The sequence below is a fragment of the Electrona antarctica genome (assembly GCF_951216825.1).
Source record: "Electrona antarctica genome assembly, chromosome: 14".
Taxonomy (NCBI): domain Eukaryota; kingdom Metazoa; phylum Chordata; class Actinopteri; order Myctophiformes; family Myctophidae; genus Electrona; species Electrona antarctica.
This window is the reverse complement of record NC_136795.1, coordinates 25240566-25258870: the sequence shown is the minus strand read 5'-3', so window position 1 is coordinate 25258870 and position 18305 is coordinate 25240566. Positions and strand designations below refer to the sequence as shown.

The 18305-nt window shown below is 43.4% G+C and overlaps 1 protein-coding gene across 3 annotated transcripts in view; it reads left to right on the top strand.

Moving 5' to 3' along the window:
• The first annotated feature begins 2994 nt into the window (after positions 1 to 2994).
• The window catches only part of dock6 (dedicator of cytokinesis 6), a 62858-nt gene continuing 47547 nt past the window's right edge, over positions 2995 to 18305 (top strand). For all 3 annotated transcript variants that reach the window (XM_079519398.1, XM_079519397.1, XM_079519396.1), the window contains exons 1-9: positions 2995 to 3141; positions 7237 to 7324; positions 10211 to 10386; positions 11101 to 11169; positions 11820 to 11949; positions 14484 to 14696; positions 15291 to 15376; positions 15579 to 15645; positions 15915 to 16064. In XM_079519398.1, coding sequence (XP_079375524.1) covers positions 3092 to 3141; positions 7237 to 7324; positions 10211 to 10386; positions 11101 to 11169; positions 11820 to 11949; positions 14484 to 14696; positions 15291 to 15376; positions 15579 to 15645; positions 15915 to 16064 — 1029 coding nt within the window. In that variant the 5' untranslated portion in view covers positions 2995 to 3091. The remainder of the gene's footprint in view (positions 3142 to 7236; positions 7325 to 10210; positions 10387 to 11100; positions 11170 to 11819; positions 11950 to 14483; positions 14697 to 15290; positions 15377 to 15578; positions 15646 to 15914; positions 16065 to 18305) is intronic.

Sequence of the window (18305 nt, the reverse complement as noted above, 5' to 3'; positions counted from 1 at the left end):
AGTGGGCTAGCATTTCCTCATGGGGGTAGGGAGCAATGGTGGGCATAGAGAGGGGAGGTGCAACAGTGATATTACAGAAGAATTATGTGGAATCTGTGAATTACTATATATATATATATATATATATATACTATGCCCCTATCTATAGCCTATCATTATGTCGGGTGGAAACCTTGGAAACCTTGTTCAAAATCATTTTTTTAAAATAGTGTGAGCTTGTACATGGGACACTTGTATGATAAAGTAGGGCATTGATAATAAAAAAAAAATACAATAAAACAATGTGGAAATACATGGTTTCTGCATGCCAGATAGTGATATGTAGATAATATGGGCTTTGCACATAACACCAAAAATATCTATGAATATCTACAGTATATCCATAGAAAATGGGTAACCAGCTCTTGAAATCTGATCTTGGTCAGTCAGGCAGTAGGGTACACAAGGCTTTAGCTTCATACTGTCCTTCAAGAGGTCATATATAAGGACTGCATCTTAAATTAGCTCTGGGGATTAAAGAAATATAGGCTTCCCTACAACGATCCACGGTGAACAGGTCCATCTGCTGTTTAAATGGTGGTGTGACAAGCGTCTCCTTCTCTGCTCTCTCCAGGTACAGTACAACTCCTTCGACGCTAGATGGTGCTATAGTGCATTTTAGGTATAAGTAGGCAAGTAGGGCCTAATTTGCGAGAGGTTGAAAAGAATAAACTATTTATAAGCCGTTAAAACGAACACTGTTATTTAGTTGCAATAAGTGATTAGTGAACTGTGTAAGGTATGACTTCCATCTGTTCATAAAGCAAAGTAAGATATTTTTGAACAAGGGGGATCTGCAACCTTTTAGCTGCATGGTCTGTGGCGTTTTATGCTGAAATGAAACTATAGTGTGTAACCCTAAACTAGTACAGAGGAGGATGTGTGCCATTGTCTGCTCTGTTGTCACTTGTCAGTATCCAAACCGGTCAGGTGAGATTGAGAACTGTGCATGACAGTACACGGTGTAGGCCTAAACACACGCACACACACACACACACACACACACGCACACACGCACGCACGCACGCACACACACACACACACACACACACACACACACACACACACACACACACACACACACAGCAAGTGTCAGTACTGTCACATTATTGATTGAAATTTGTATTAACAGATTGTAGAAAGGGTACAGTCCAACAAAAACTGTGAAGATGATACAACTAAAACAGACTGAACAAATAGCAGCAAAAATAAATCCTCAAATTTAAAATGCGTTTTAAGATAGCAGCTCTGTTTATATTATGTGCAGTAGGTTGATTGATTGATTGATTGATTGATTGATTGATTGATTGATTCTTGATTGATTAGCAATTTGCAGAGAAAAGTACAGTTCAATACAAGGTCTGCTAAGAGAATTTAAACCCAAGAAGCCTGTGTCTTGTTTCCATTGGGTGCTTTGGTAGCTTACTAGTTTGGTCTACTAGTGGAGGTCTACTGTACAGATAAGGCGGGAGCCGCCGGACACTCAATGGTTAGTAGTGCGGTCGTGCGGGACACACTAGTAGGCTAGTAGTAGGTAATGTACTAGTAACTTGTCTGTTGTCTAATACATTAGTAATTTATAATTCGTAGTTTACAGTGCTACCTAAACATACAGTAGCCAGGCCTACAAGTACAGTGGTGCGGGTGCAGTGCAGCTCCCGGCCACTAGGGGGACACGGGGATCACAGTCCCAGTGTTCCTCCGCGCACGGCGGCGTGGAAAAGGAAGCAGCTCCACCAGGACCAGTGTTGCCATGTTGGCTTATTATAAGCGACTTTGAGCTTTCCCCCCTGTAAAGTAGCTTGTAAATATTGGTTTGATTGATTGTTTGAATAGTTTATTGAACATTACATAAATGTAAAAAAACAGCAACAGAGTACAGTCAAACACTCAGTTCAAAAGGGATAGCACCAAAAAAGTATTTGCGTCTTGTTTCCATTTAGGCCCTATGCAATTAATTCAATGTGGCAGCGGTGGCCGAACGGATAGCGGCGCGGTCTAGATACCGGAAGATTCCCAGTTCGAACCAGCCGTCCGACACGTTAAAATTACCACCGCTGAAATGCCCTTGAACAAGGCATCAACCACTACGATGAAATGTGTTCTATGAGCAGGGCCTGGCTGGAAACAAGTTCTTGAGCTTAGCCCAGATACCCTGGGTAAATATAGATTTCATTTCATTTCATTTCATAGACTTGACATGAATAATAACATTAGTAACAACAACAAAATCAAAATCATTTCAGGAAAAAGTATAAGGATCATTTCCTCTCCCTTGGGCCTGTTTTAAATAAAGATGTAAGTGATCTGCAGTTTTTGAGGAAGGAGAATTTACCCATAGCCTATTTGTTTTGAAAGTGCGTGGTACCGGATTATTGTTTCCACTCCCTCTATTATTGTGCATGGCTGTGGGTGTCACTCACTTTTTTGAGGTAGTTAGTTAGTCAGGTATGCAGGTACTGATATGAGGCTGTATTTACAATTTTGAATGTCAAACCCATTTTCAATTGCTTAACTCTGTCTTCTACCCGGAGCCAGTTTAGACTCTCAAAATGGGTTGGGAAGAGATGGGTCATGGGTCCCAGACCGGGAACTAGTAGGCAAGAGAGAAGTGGTAGTTGTGGGTTTCGTTTTTTGGGGCTTATTCCTAGTGTAGTTGCTTATTTGGGCTTGTTTCTTAATGTTGTTCTTACTTCCTAATGTCGTTTAAACCAGTGAAGTGATTCTCACACATTTTATTTCATGTCAAGGACCTCCAGATTCATGTATTTGTCACAAGTTCACAACTACGGACCCTACACCTAGAATTGTTTTGTGCGAGGGATGTTTTAAAATAGCAGATCTACAAGCTCTACGATCCTCTATTTTCAAATGGCCGGCTAGTCAGGCTTCTTTTGGGCTTGTTTTCATAGACCTGGTTGCTTATTTCTCTCACACAATCTGGCAACACAGACAGTGAACGCACCACAACCACAGGACTGACTACTGGAGGAGTTTACACTTTTGAAATTGTGGAGTTCGAAGAGAAGACGCCTTTACATGGAGACACAAAATGACATCTACAGCGAGCGAAAGGAGAGCGTTTGCGCACAAAATTAACCGGTGAGACATATCTTTTGTATAATAGAAGTGGTGTATATATATTTTTTAAGGCGCCGATAGTTTTTTGCGTGACGCGCTGGAGTGGACTGACGGAACCGGGTAGCCTGTGCTAGTATTTAGTTTTTTCCTCCTTTATTAATAATGTATTAGCCGGGAAACCCTGTAGGGTAACTATCGAAATAAATTAGAAAAGGTTAAATTGCTTTTAGAATGGCCGTCATCCCTGAATATCTTGCCTTTTTAAATCCAACTATTGCCATGGTATCGTCCATTGTGAAAACATGAGGCTAATTCCCAATGTGTCAGACTGCCGATTGCTCGGTCTAATCTAATCGTGTGTCCTAAACACCATAACAAGTGGCAATGGGTCCCAACATTCTTGCACCGATTAAATCACACGAACAATACGATGCTGTACGCCCTGCTGGTGTGTGTGTGTGTGTGTGTGTGTGTGTGGGCCAACGTCTGACCAGAATGGTGGTGGTGATGATGATGATGATGTCTAGAAAGGCCACTGCAATACGTATAGAGATGAAGCCTGTAAAGCAGGTTGTTCCATTCTGAATTTCTGATCAGATTTCAGGTTGTAAAAACAAAATGTACAACCATGCTTCTATTAGGAAGCTCAATGAATGATGCCCCCTTGACTGGCACATTTCCTGACACATTGCCAGTTTAAGTGACGTGGAAACATTGAATGTTCTTTTTTTATAATTTATTTTGAGTTTTTTTTGCACATAGACAAACACGAGACTTCGTCAGACATAGAAGACAGTGCACATACTCAAATTGAAGACACATTTTAAAATTATACAAAGCAAGAAACAATGAAACATGTTGAATGTTTTCATGTCACTTACAATGTGCCAGAAATGTGTTGATATTTGTCACTATCTATCTAGACACCTGTGGGAGATGATGCTCAGCTTGACACAAACTCTACTTATTACTTAACACATGATGATGTAAGGTTACATCTCTTACCATTTTTCAGTAAGAATCTGCTTCTCAGAATTTGGTCAGAACTCAGAACAGTTAGTTAACACGTGTTTTTGTCACTATCATGTAAGTGACTGTTCATTATTCCAGTCACAGTGTGAGGAGGGTCAAGTTTCTAGTGTCTGTAATAAATAGGCTATGTAAACAACAGTCGTCTAGGCTTCATCTTCATCATAAGCCATAAAGCCATATAACAGTTTCATGCAAGTTTACACAATTTCGTGCTGGTGTTGTTGTTGTGCTCTGAGCGGATGGATGGTCAGAGCCTCTGACGGACAATACATCGTTGCTACCAGTCATGTCCTGGCTATGCCATAGGTATTCACTACTATTCATCAAACTAACTTGATGCTCAGCTTAGCTGAACGGTCGGCCTTGACAAGTTCAACATCTATTTTGCAACTTCTTATGCAGTCTCATCATGCCACATTCCCTCATACCTCCCTGACCCTGTCCAGTCCTCAATGGACGACACAGTCCATTGTTCAGTCCAGGATGCAGGAAAGGGTGTGTAGGGGTGTTCAGCTATTGCCCTTGGAGTCGAAAGCGCAAATTTTTCCTGTTTTAATGGGAGTTGTATGGAGCTACAGAAATGCCAGTTTCCTTATCTTTGTTTTGAAATTGGAAGATAGGTGAGAAGATAATGTGAGCTCGTAGTTTAAAAAACTCTAATATCGGGGCACTTGATTGTCCAATGGTTAGCCGCGTACCACTTAGGTTCTAATGCCTGACCCCGGTTCGACTCCCAGGTGGGGCGGACCAATTTTGCTGCATGTCACTCCCCTGCTCTCTCCCTATTTCCTGTCTACACTGTCACTATTGATAAAGGCCTGTAAAAAGCCTCTAATATAAATGTGAATCAAATCAACTTATGTCCTCATCGGGAAGGTAACAAGACCAAGTCTAAAATTCCAGCCCGTAGAGGCTGTGTTGCTCCTTGCATACATACAGTCAGACCAAAGTGGTTTAAATTAAATCGTCTGACATCGTCATTGTTGGAGCCTCACGCTCTCACTATAATGGTGCACGTAAAAAAATAATTATTAGAGGCAGATCCAGCATTAGAGGCAGAATTTTGGGGACAGGGATATATTCAATGTAAAGGAGGCACTAAAAGAAAGGAATTGGGGTCACCAACATAAGTTGGGGGGTCATCCTGCAATCCAACCATTAGATTTTGAAATATCTGTATTGTATGCAAGATGTGGAACATTTGGCCAACATATGGTGCTAGAGGAAATGTCATAGTGTCTGTCAACAATATCAGTAGGGTTCAATCCTCTTGGGAGCAGCAAGAGGCACAGCAAATTCCATAGCAACTCAGCCAGTAGTTTTTGAGCGGTGCCTAACCACTCTATTACGCAGCTATGTGTGTAATGTATGTACAGTATGTATGTACAGTATGTCTGTCTGTCTCTGTGTGTATGTCTGTATGTCTGAGCACTAGATAGCATTTTATGTAGACTTAGATAGCATGTTACGTAGACATAGTAGTAGTATACAGTGTATGCATAGTTTCATTATATAGATATTCCACTGTTACGTTCTTAGCTTACGTATGATTCATGATAACTACTTTTTTATGTATATGATGTATTGCCATGTTTTTTGTTCTTGCTTAATGTAAATCGCTCTGGTTTAAGAGCGTCTGCTAAATGCCTAAATTGTAAATTGAGCACGGACAGCTGCAACACCTCACCAATACTGCTGGAAGGCAGTGTTGAGCAGGCGTCGCGTCACGTGTGTGCACACAGACAGACAGACAGACAGACAGACAGACAGAGGCCAGGGAGGAGCGCTAATGGTACGTGTATAGTTGCACCGCTCAGATCACACAGGTGCGATTTCTTTTAGATCATTGTGTTGCTTGGGACCAAGTAGTAATGGCAGGCAGTACGTCACATAATTGGTGAGTGCCCCTCTAGCAGGGCTAAATAGCTAAACTCTGTATTAGAGATTAGATGTATGATATCAGATTGTATTAACAAATCATGGTGCACATTTTAGCACTCTTTTGCAACCATGGTGTATGTGTATGTATGGAATCAGTAGGCAGTAGGGTCTTTTCTATGATGATCGTGACATGGGAACGTTTGAAGGCCTTGCAGCTGTATTATGTGCATGCATGAGGGTCAGCCATTTAGTGTTTTCTAGAGGAGCAGCTGCAAGCTGTCTCTGTAAGAGGGTTGGGGCCTTGGGGGGTTTGTTTTGCTTTGTCCCCCTCTAAGCGGCAAGCCGGTCATTTGCCACTGGTCCATAAAGGCCATGGAAAGAGTTCTGGCTCTCACTAGTCACTACAGCCGACCCGCCACCTCGGAGAGATATGGTTGGAATCCAGAACCGTACAAACCGTATCCAATGTCAAGGAACCGAAATCGGTTCCATCACATTTATATGTTTTTATTTCAAGGACCACGACCACCATATAACTCTGAAAGTGTACAAATGGATCCGTGAGGGTCCATTTGATTTCCATTTGTACACTCTCAGAGTTACAGACCTGTAAGGGTCCATTTAGAACCTCCTATAGGAATCTGTTAAGTGGAATTGGACCGTTAAGAGGGACTCATTAAAGTCCTACACTTGACTCTCATTCACAATGACTTCAGCACCACTGCTGTTGAAGCCTGGCTAAGAGGATTCGGAAGATGAAACCTGAAACCAAGCCATCCCACATTTCATAAGACATCATAGCTCTGAAGCGAGGAGGTGCAAGCTCAGCATCTGGAGTTAACGGCCGTATATGTACTGCTGTGCAAAGCAATCAAGTTTTTAGATGTTGGACTTAGTTGTAATAGGCACTACTGCTGATGAATGTGCTGGAAGGGAGGGAGTACGTGTGCATCATAATAATACTGCACTTAAGCCAACAATGTTGTTGGCAGTGATTTTATTTTTTGGATCCTGGTTTTAGAGGAGAATACATGGGTATTATTCAAGGTACGCATGCCTAGAACGTGTGCAGTGAAATGGGTTTAATTTGACCTCAAAACCTTGAGCATCACATAGGAGATGGTATCCACTTAAACTCAGCATTCAATCATGTCCTTTCCTTTTGATTGCATAATAAAGTATCTTAATCTCCATGTCCCATAGGACGGTTGCTGCGGAGGTCCGGAAGCAAGTGTCTCGGGAATATGGGTCCCCTCAGCTGACGAAGAAGCGAGGTGGAGGACACCAGTCTGTAAGTCATGGCTGTGCAGTGTGCACAGTAAAATCCTTAGAGTTAATTAATTTAACTCAGAGTTTAAACATAGTACAAATCCTCATTGTTAATTTACTTCTTGACTGTGTAACCATTAGCAATGATACCTCAGTGATAACTTAACTCTTGAGAGTGTAAACATGGACCCAAAGGAAGAAGAATTACAGCTATAATAATTTATGTGCTACGATTTCAAACCCGGGTCTCCCACATGGGTAACCGAATATCTACGGCTCATTTTCAAGAGGGTACTCTGGTGTGTCTGGGGAGATATTTATTGTTCTTATGAGCTTCATGCCGTACTACCTGTCAATCAGCGGGTGTCCTACCCGATACCAGGGTCTCTAAATTAATCAATGGGTGGAAAAGTACTAGGGACACTAGGGATGAGACGATAATATCGTGATAAATCCTCCATCATACCCTAGGAGGAATTGTTGAGCTGCAAATTCAGTACCACTCTATACTATACTAAAACGGAACTGTAACAATCACATTTGCTACACTCCTATTTCACTCTAAACACAAATCAATTCGCCAAAAATACGCATTGTGAGCTTGTAGATCGTTTATTTCTGGCAAATTTTCCCACCCAGAATAGGGAAGCTGGGTGGTCAAGTGGTTAACACCATGGAGGCCCGGGGCGGAGATCTCCGTCAAGTTCAAGGTCATGGTCAAGTGACAAAGCCGGAGATTGATAAATAGGACGGAGATTAATGATATCAAAACCGATCGCTTCGCTCCACAGCCTAGGAGCGCTTGTTGCCCAATCCGATCACGTGTCAAACAGTGACACGTCATCGAAAATGTTCCCTGCCTGTTTAGCTGACGAAAACGAAAATCTTAAAACGATTATAACTCCCGATCTAAATCATCCCGTCTAATTATGAAAAAAGATCCTGTGTTAGACGGGGCTTCACGGTCCAGTCGCTAGTCGCGATTTATTCTTACCTCCCGTTGTTGTCGATCGACTCTAGAGTGGTGTGGCTATTGTTAGTTGCTACACAGACATGCACACCAACTTCCGGTGTGCCGGTAAAAGTGGTCCGGGCGCTATAAATGATGGGCACATGGATTAAATAGGTCCGGGCAAGCAAGGTGTTAACAAAAGTGCCATTTTAAGTTTTAAGCATATTTTTATTATCGTGATAATATCATTAATCACCATTATCTTTGACACAGTTATCGTATTATCGCAATTTTCATATCGTCCCATCCTTGGGGACCACCTCCAACCACTGCAGATCTTCTAGTTATATAATACTGTATATTGTATTAACATTTCATTTTATTTCGCACATAGATCAGAAACATACAGTATGTCAATACAATACAGATTCATTAAAATGATATTTCGTGCACTAAAATAATTAGCAGATTGCAGCTTTAGATGAACTCAGCATGTTGCTGTGATATGTGAGCATGTGGAGGGAGCAGTGCTGTGTAATGATAATGACACTGTTATAAATTAGACTGACAGGTTGAAGGCAGGCTGCAGAACGCAGACCAATAATTTGAGGTACCGACGCCCAGCAGCAATTCATGGTCCAGATAGTCTCCATTTGCATGAAGCAGCAGGCTGTTGTTGGCTCAACAACATTAAGCAACATTTGTAAAATAATTGTGTTGTTGTTTTCTAATCAAATTACAACATTGTCTAAAAACTAGAGAATAGGCTTTATCGTCATGACAGATTATCAGATTCATAAATAATCTGACCGTGGCTCAACCAATATAAATTGGAGACACAGGAGCATCTCTCTCTAAAGGTGGCCTTACACTAGCCGATTTTTTTCAATCTGTAATCTGATAGCACCACACACTACAGGATAATCGGAGCGGGGCAGAGCAAATATCAAACATTCTTGATGTTGATCGGGCCGATCGCGCTTTGAGCGGTCGGGCACCCCCCGAGCGTCAAAAATGCCCGATTATCGGCTAGTGTTTAAGATGGAGTTGGTGTGAAATGTCACAATGACAATGTCACAATGTCACGAAATTGATATTGTCACATTGTCATCAGATACTGGGCATACATGGTAGAACTGGGCAGAGTGAAAGGGGAAGTATTATGTGAGGTGCCTGGACTTGAATCAACAGAGAGATTTATTTGACTGTGCGTACACAGATTTGACATTGGTCTGCACGTCATCAGCAGACATTCAGCAAACTGCTCACATGGACACTCAGCTAAACGACGTCGTTCCAAGGCGGCCACATTAATCAGATTAAAATAATCTATCCCTGGCAGACGAGAGCGTCGTCTCTCTCTGTTGCTCCCGCTAAGTCTAAGCCTGCTCAGTCTTGTAGATCAGATGAACTGGGTGAATGAATGTCACATAAAGCTACTGGTGCGTTAATAGCATTATAGTTGGGCAGGGGTGAGGCTCCCACAGCACCCGAGTGACATGTTTTCGTAACCTATTTTAGGTCAGGACCCTTATGATGTCTAGTTATGATTTCTTCTTGTTGCCCGGGTAAACTAATGTCCCATGGGGGTTATTTTTGATCCTTTCTTGCAGCTATCCCCAAAATGAACCACACAATGGAGCTATCAGAAAATACCATAACTCTTGAAGTAAACGACAAACGAATCAACACAGTTTTCTAGAATGTATTATTAAGATTCAAGCACATCCTGACTATTTCAGGACAGAAACTGCAAAAAATCTATACTTCTCTTTGTACAAAATGTTTGAGGTGTTTTTACCACATGTTTTTAGGACCCTTAAAGTGGTTGCAGACTGGACGCGTTTTTCGGAAAACCGATGGAGAAACGCCGCTAAAAATCTGAAAACGCTTCTGGTGTGTAGAGACCTTTATGGTGTCTAGTAACGTCTTCTTGTTATTATCGTTGACTGGCAGGTGCCCCTGACGGAGGTGGTGGAGCCCGTGGACTTCGAGGAGTATGTGAGCAGTCACGCTCCTGGGCCGGAGCCCGGCCCCCTGAGGCAGCTGATGGAGTTCCCCCAGGATGACCTGGAGCTCCTCCAGCAGGAGAAAGAGTGTACTACACTGGAGCCGCCGCTGCCCGAGGAGGAGTGAGTCTCACACTCATGGGTTAAAGTTCTCAGTCGCCACTCGCCACGACTGATTACCAGTCATTTGGATTCCATAGAAGCTAGCATGACATCTATGGAAGCATGTAGCGCAGCGAAAATAGCCTATCTACAAGCTCCGCCTCTCAATGCGTCGCAGGCTCACTGAGCTTGTAGAGAGAGCTTGTACAGTAGATAGGCTATCTACAAGCTCTCAATGCGTTATTATTTGGTTATTATTTTAAGATTAGATCATTTAAAGTGGTCAAACTAGCAATATGTTCAGAAGTATCTTCCATAAATCCCTAATGGTCTGATATAATTCATCAAAGCAAAAAATCACATATTTCAAGAAATCTGTGATTTCTTCACCTGGTTAGCAGCAGTATGTAGAACAGCAGGAATTGTATTACTAAAACATCCTGATTTTACATATTGTGTTTTTTAGGAAACAGCACAATGTGTGTACTAATATGATTTTCACAAATCATATTAGTACACAAATGTTCAGACGAGAGATTTTATTTTGCTTTAGTCAATGCACTGTCTGCAACGCGGTCTCACAAAAACACATCTGGAGCATTAGCGTCACCAGAATGGAGGACACACATCACGCCACATACGAGGAAGCCATTTCCAATTCTGTAACATCATATAGACATAAATATTAAACACACCGCTTTGCTTAATTATTAATGCGTCTTTTTTCTGTGTTAGCACTCTAGACCCCAGAGTGAGAGATGCATTGGCGGTCTACACAGATGACTGGCTCATCATTCAAAGAAAGTAAGTAATGACCCACATGTGTCAGTTATTGTTTAATGAGGATAACGCACCACTTGGCCCATTTCCAGTGTGAAATGATTGACAGTAACAGGATCACTTCTGTTATTATGAGTGTTCTTCTGTACTGTAGTACCACCTGCTGGTATGCATGTTTGTCTGTTGCTTTAAAGTCACAACTGCTGCAACAACTGAACACATTTTGTTCAAAGATTGTCGGACAGCCATTTGAGAGACTCGCATATTAATAACAGTATGCTAAGGTTGGCAGGGAATATCACTTCAAACACTAGCCATGTTTTGTATGGGGAATATAGGTTGCTATTAACTTGCTGCCTTCAGGAAGGAGACTGCGTTCCAATATACAATACGGTTAGACTGAAGAAGTCCTTTGTCCATCAGTCGACTTTGAGGCTTAATCTAGAGTCTGGCCAGGGGTAGGCCCAGCAGTGGACATTGCTCTTCATGTTTTTTTACTGTATGTATGTAATTTATTTTGTTCCGTTTCTGTGTTATGTCAAATGTGTGTATTATATAGTATGTGTTGCATACATGGCTGTTGGGTCGCACTCGCAAGTCAAATTTCAGTGTGAGCTGATAATAAAGTAATATCGTATCCCTGTGGCATAATGCTCCTTCCTGTTTTCCGCTAGGTACCACCGCTACAGCGCCACGTACACGCCCCACAATTCTGAGCGCCAGCGGGAGAGACAGCGGGGGCTAGTCAAACAGACCTTTGAACTGGACGAGAGTGCTCCTGCTGCTGAACGCCACGACGATCAGGTAGCCGGGAGGGATGGGATGATACATTTCATTATATTTTTGTTCAGCACCTGTAGAATTTCTGGAGATGTGCGTGCTTCCTTTTGGATCCTATCTCTCATGGGATGATACATTCACATACCAGTGGTTCTCAAACATTTTCATGTTAAGGACCCCTAAATTGATATGTATTTGGCCGCAGACCCCCATCTGAAAATGTTTCACGATATTTCAAAAATAGCAGACTTACAAGCTCGTAGCGCGCCACTCGGTGGCTTGTAGATCTACTATTTTACAATAGCTAAAGTATAACATAATGCTTAGTTAAAACACCAAAAGGGGTTCCCGTCCAGAATGGGTTAAAAGAAAATGTAATTTAAATAAATAAAATAAAATGTATGCAAACCTTTCCAACTGTTTTGACGGGCGGTAGCCCCTCCAACGTCTGGCTTTGTTTGTGCCTCCCATGACGTCATGTAGCAGCCAAGTCTTTGGTCTTTTTTTGCGACCGTAGGTTTACTATGAAAGATTACTATGAAAACCTGCAAAACCCGTCCGTCGATCTGTCCGTCCATATATGGTTGTCAGTCCATCACGCCTCGTGACCTCAAACCACAAACCCTTAGATCTATATGGAGCTGACCTGTTCTGTCATTCCATATGTTGATCCTTCCCCACCCATCATTCCTCTTCGATGTCTCCCTTTTGACTGATACCTGTCCATTCAAACTCTAGACGGGCCGCCCCAAAGTTATTAGTGCAGCCGCGCCCCGCAGCCGGCAAAAACTAGAGTTCTCAACAGGCCCGAAAATTAAGGCCCGGCCCTACCTGGGCCCTCATCAAACCCTGTACACTCAAGACGCACTCCATCTGTACACAAGCCACTGCCCCCGCTGCCAGATCTCAGATCTCCATTTATGGAGCTGACTTGTTCTGACATTCCAATGATTCCATATGTTGATCTGTCCTCATTAAATCCTGTACACTCAAGAAATGCTCCATTATGGCCAGTACAGAATTAATTCCATATGTTGATCTGACCCCCCATGCCAAAGCGCCAGCGCTCACCCAGCAGTCTGCCGTCACCCAGACGGATGCAGGCCCTCATGGCGTCTTACTGGTACTATGACCTAGTGTGTACTGTGTGCCCCCCACGTAGTGTGTGTCGCAGCCAAGTCTATGGACTTTTAACTATGACGTGGGTGCCTTGCAAAGGCAACTCACTTGAACTTCACACAATTGGAATTTATATTTTAAATATTCGAAAATAGTACAAACTCACAGCGCAGCACAAATTGACGTGCTGTGAGCTTGTACACTATTTTTGAACAGCCAAATGTATCTGGGGACCCCCTGCAGTCCCAGAACCGCACTTTGAGAAGCACTGCAGTACAATACGTGTGGTTACCAAGAGTAAACCACTCCATATCCACAGGTAATCAGTATAGAAATGGGATACATAGTTATTCATCAAACTTGATATTTGATTGTGTTGCTGGAGGCCTGAATCCACCAACCTTGCAGGGTAAGCTCTTGTTTGCTCAGCTCCGGTTTTAGGTTTCAGTCTTTGCTGAGCTACACCGCCATTTGCTCTGCTATGTGGAACCCCATGAAACACATATTATGTGTCTGTGGGTGGGGGTGGACTGGCTACAGAAGATGAATCGCTATTACATGCTTTACGCCAAGTTACCATAGACACGATCAGCAAGGGCAAGGGACGTGAAATCCTGCCACAAGCTGTGCTTGAGTGTGAGACATTTAAAAGGTTCACTGAACTAGAGTACGTCCCAACAGGCAGTTCCAAAGTGCTGTACAGTGCAAGGTTAAAAACAACAGACAAAGCAAAAAACAAAACAGTTTGTTAAACAAATAACAGTGATAACAATCACATGTCATGTGGGCAGCATTTGCATTTAGGAGCCAAAGTCAGACAGTCATGTATGGCTTTTACGTAGAGGCAGACCGATCATTTGACTTTGTATCAGTTTTCAAAAAGCTGAATCAAGTCTACAGTTTTCAAATTGATTAGAATTGATTTAGCACTTTTTGTCAAATAATTGTATTTTAGAAAGAAATCTGTCAAATGTCCCACTTGAGCAGCATGGGAAAGACCCTCTCGGTGGAATGCCCTGTCTGTGGTTGCCAAGCTGATCATATGGGGGAATGTGCAATGAATAACAGACCACGGACTCTGTTCTCTCGGACAGTACAGCTCGTGACTGACTGCGACTAATGGGATCTGCAGTATCTTTTCCCCATCATCTATGAAAACATCTTATGCTGTATTAGTCTGAGTCATCATTACGCTTACAAATTACAGCGCTGCCTGGAAGATACAGTATACTATGAGCTCAGCTCACTCCTGTGTGTGTGTGTGTGTGTGTGTGTGTGTGTGTGTGTGTGTGTGTGTGTGTGTGTGTGTGTGTGTGTGTGTGTGTGTGTGTGTGTGTGTGTGTGTGTGTGTGTGTGTGTGTGTGTGTGTGTGTGTGTGTGTGTGTGTGTGTGTGTGTGTGTGTGTGTGTGTGTGTGTGTGTGTGTGTGTGTGTTTCTAGGATGATGCAAAGCGGCGGTCCGTCTCCCTTGATGACACGCCGCGTGGCAGCTGGGCCTCCAGTATCTTTGACCTCAAGAACTCCTCCCCGGACGCCCTCCTGCCGTCCGTTCTGGAGCGCGCGGCGGCAGAGGACATGGACCGCCGCAACGCAGAAGCCCGCCTGCAGGGGCGCCATCCCGACCTGCTCGGCCTCTACCCGCCGCCCGATGAGGTTCGTGCACGGTTCTGCAAACGTGGGTGTCGTATTGACTCGTATATCACACTTTTGCGGATCGGTAATCCGCCGTCAGAAAGGTTGGCCTGCCGTTGGCCTGCCGTGCGGTTGCTGTTTGTTCAGATCACGCTCACTGACTGTTCCCATAAAGGGAACAGGGTCAATAAGGGTCGGTAACCATCCAATGCCCAGGGACCTCTTTGGGGCCACACCCCCCACCTTCCAGCTCATTAGATATTCCTCATGCCTGATTTATACTTGGTTGCGTGCCGTCGTGCACTGAAAATAGCAGTTCAAATCAAACTTTATTTATATAGCACATTTAAAAGCTGACCAAACTGCAAACAAACTGCATCAACGGCGGCCATCGGTGCACAGACAAATTAGGACATCATTAAAAACCTATAAAACAAGATCTACAAGATCACGACGTGTCGTGATTTTGCAGATCTGATATTTGCAGTGCGCGACACCGACATATAAAGCAGGTTTCATTTGCCTTTCTTTACCACTGTGTGCACACTACTGGCCTGGGGTGTCTATGTTGCCATGACATCTGTGTGTGTGGTGTGTGGTGTGTGTGTGTGTCAGGATGAAGCGGTAGAGAGGTGCTCTGTCCCTGAGGTGCCCAAGGAACACTGTGGGCAGAGGATCATGGTCAAATGTCTGTCCCTCAAGTGAGTAGCATCTGAAATGTGACAAACTGTCCTTTTCTTCACGCACATTTCTGATTGATTGAATACTTTATCAACAGTTTGCAAATAATACACGTGGTACCATTTTACAATGATGCTAAAAGGATAACAATCCCTAGGGGCTTGTTTCCATTGTGGTCCTGTACATGCACTAATCCATCACACTTTTGTCATTTCTTTTCAGATTTGAAATAGAGATTGAGCCAATATTCGGGACACTTGCACTGTATGATGTCAAAGAAAAGAAAAAGGTACCTTTTTTCATAAAACAGTTTTTGGTGTGAAACGGGTGGGGACGGTTTATCCGCTGTGTTTATCTTTTGCTACTGCTACTGCTACTGAAGTAATGCTGAGCTCATGCTTGACTAATTGAATTACCCCAGACCCAGAAAGCTTAAGTGGCCTTGTGGTCTAAATCACAGAGTCAAAAGTGAATTAAAATTTCTTGACATGCATTTCCACTCTCATCTGTGCTCCCGCTTCACCCCTGCATCTCAACGCTCTCCTCCCCCACCCGCAGATCTCAGAGAACTTCCACTTTGACTTGAACTCGGATCAGATGAAAGGTCTGTTGAAGCCACACACACCTCACACAGCCATCTCCACCTTGGCCCGCTCCGCCATCTTCTCCATTACGTACCCTTCTGCTGATATCTTCTTGGTCATCAAGGTATGAACTGCATGGTTTATTACCCACAACAAATGCAGATGTTTTCATCTGACTCACACCGGAATGCACCCCAACGCTTCAGTATACTTTAGATATGATGGGGCGAGGCCAATGTTATGCTACTTTGGTTATTTTATAGATCATATCAGTGTTTTTAACAATTGTCTCCTGGGTTTCCAGCCAAAACAAACCCGAAATTATGTCCATATATTCCTAATAAAAGAATATTAGATGCTTATATCATTATAATTACTATGTAGCCTATAATAAATTATGTTATACACATACACTTGACTTCCGCTCTCACCATGGCAAGACGTGTTTTTTCTAGCTCCTGCACGTCTGACTCCAAGTCACGGATTTTTCCACATTTTCTCTTCCTCCTCCTATGGTGTACGGATTCATATCTTAATATACCAAGGGGATTACATCGAGGTGAAATGGAGAAAAACAAAACCGTAATAGAGGATTTTCAACCGGATTCTCACAGCGACTTTTACCTGGTCAGTGAAGAAGTCAACGGGATCAATGGAAAACGGCCTGGATACGGCTTAGCAGCTATTCAGTCCCTTCTAGCCCAAAGAGACAAACTCCAGATTAACAAAGGGAAGAGATCTTTCTTTCTCATTATTTTGTTACTGTCTGGCGACATCGAGATTAACCCTGGTCCCGTGAACACACGACAAATGGCAAGGCTGCTCCGGAGTGAACAAGAAACCGGAGAGAACAAAGGAATCCCCATCGACTCAACAACACCAATGCCGACCAGCCAGGCGACGACCAACAACAACAACAACACCGATAGCATTCTTCCTCACCACCAGCCAACCTGCACACCCATGCTGGATATACACGCTGATGTCCCGGCTGTGAATACTACATTCGCAAGAGCCGAGCGCGTCCCAGACAACAGCAGGCGGAATGATCCTACATCGGCAGTCGAGGCAAAAGACACGGACAACACCACCATCTACAGGCGTGAAGAGTCTCCACATCCAACCAAGGGGGACAAAGCGGCTGGAGACGGACACCGTGATACTTTACCTGCTATTTCTGCTGTTTCTCCGGTCGACACCATGGCTCAATCGGCCCCACCAGCGCCCTCAACAAACCTGGACGAGGGACCCCATCCCCCACTCCCGCCACCCCACGACGACCCCCACGCACCCCCCACCCTCCCCCCACGGCACCCCGCGGCTTCTACAGACATCAACAATGGCCCTCCGCTCCACTATTTCGCCACGGAGGAAATAAGCACCATAGTCAGAGCCAACGGACTTCATATCTTTCACCTGAACGTCAACAGCATTGGACCCAAAATGGCTGAAATCAGGCATATGTTTCAATGCGGTAAGGCGAACATCATTAGCTTCTCTGAAACCAAACTTGATGAGTCAACCAAAGACCCAGAAGTTGAAATAGAGAACTATTCCTTGATCAGAAACGACAGAAACAGGCATGGTGGTGGCGTGTGTATGTATATTCACAAAGACACTGAATATGTTACTCGTACTGACTTACAGCATGATGAAATTGAAACTGTGTGGGTTGAATTAATTTTCAAAAAGGCTAAATCAGTATTAGTGGGCACCGTCTACAGACCGCCTGACCAACATGGGTTCTATGATATACTTGAGGGGTGCTTAGCTGAGGAGGAATGTGTAGAGAAAATCCTGATTGGCGACTACAATACAGACATGCAACGTAAGGAAGCACCTGTGTTTAAGTCATTCAGTAAGTTCTGTGATCTACATAGTGTCAGTCAGCTAATTACCCAACCCACTAGAGTGTGTGATTCTACTCAAACTGTCATTGATCTCATTCTGTCCTCGGACAAATCCAGAATCTCCAAGAAAGGGGTTATTGTATGTGGGCTTAGTGATCATTTTATGATATTCTGTACCCGCAAAATACAAAAACTTAAGACCGGCTGCCACAAAACAGTCATATCAAGGGACCTCAAAACCTACTCTAGTGAGGTCTTTAACCAAGTATTGGAGAGTCTGGATTGGTCCGATGAGCTTAATAGCACACTTGTCGAAGAAGCTTGGCTTGGCTTCAAAACCAAATTTACATCAGTACTGAACTACATGGCTCCTTTGAGAACCACCAGGGGCAAAACCCGCTCGGAACCATGGATGAATTCGGACATACTGGCTGCAATGAAAGCCAGAGACAAAAAATGCTCTGAAGTTCTAAAATGCAAGTCAAAGCTAGCCAAGCGCTTCGACAGTGTTCGCC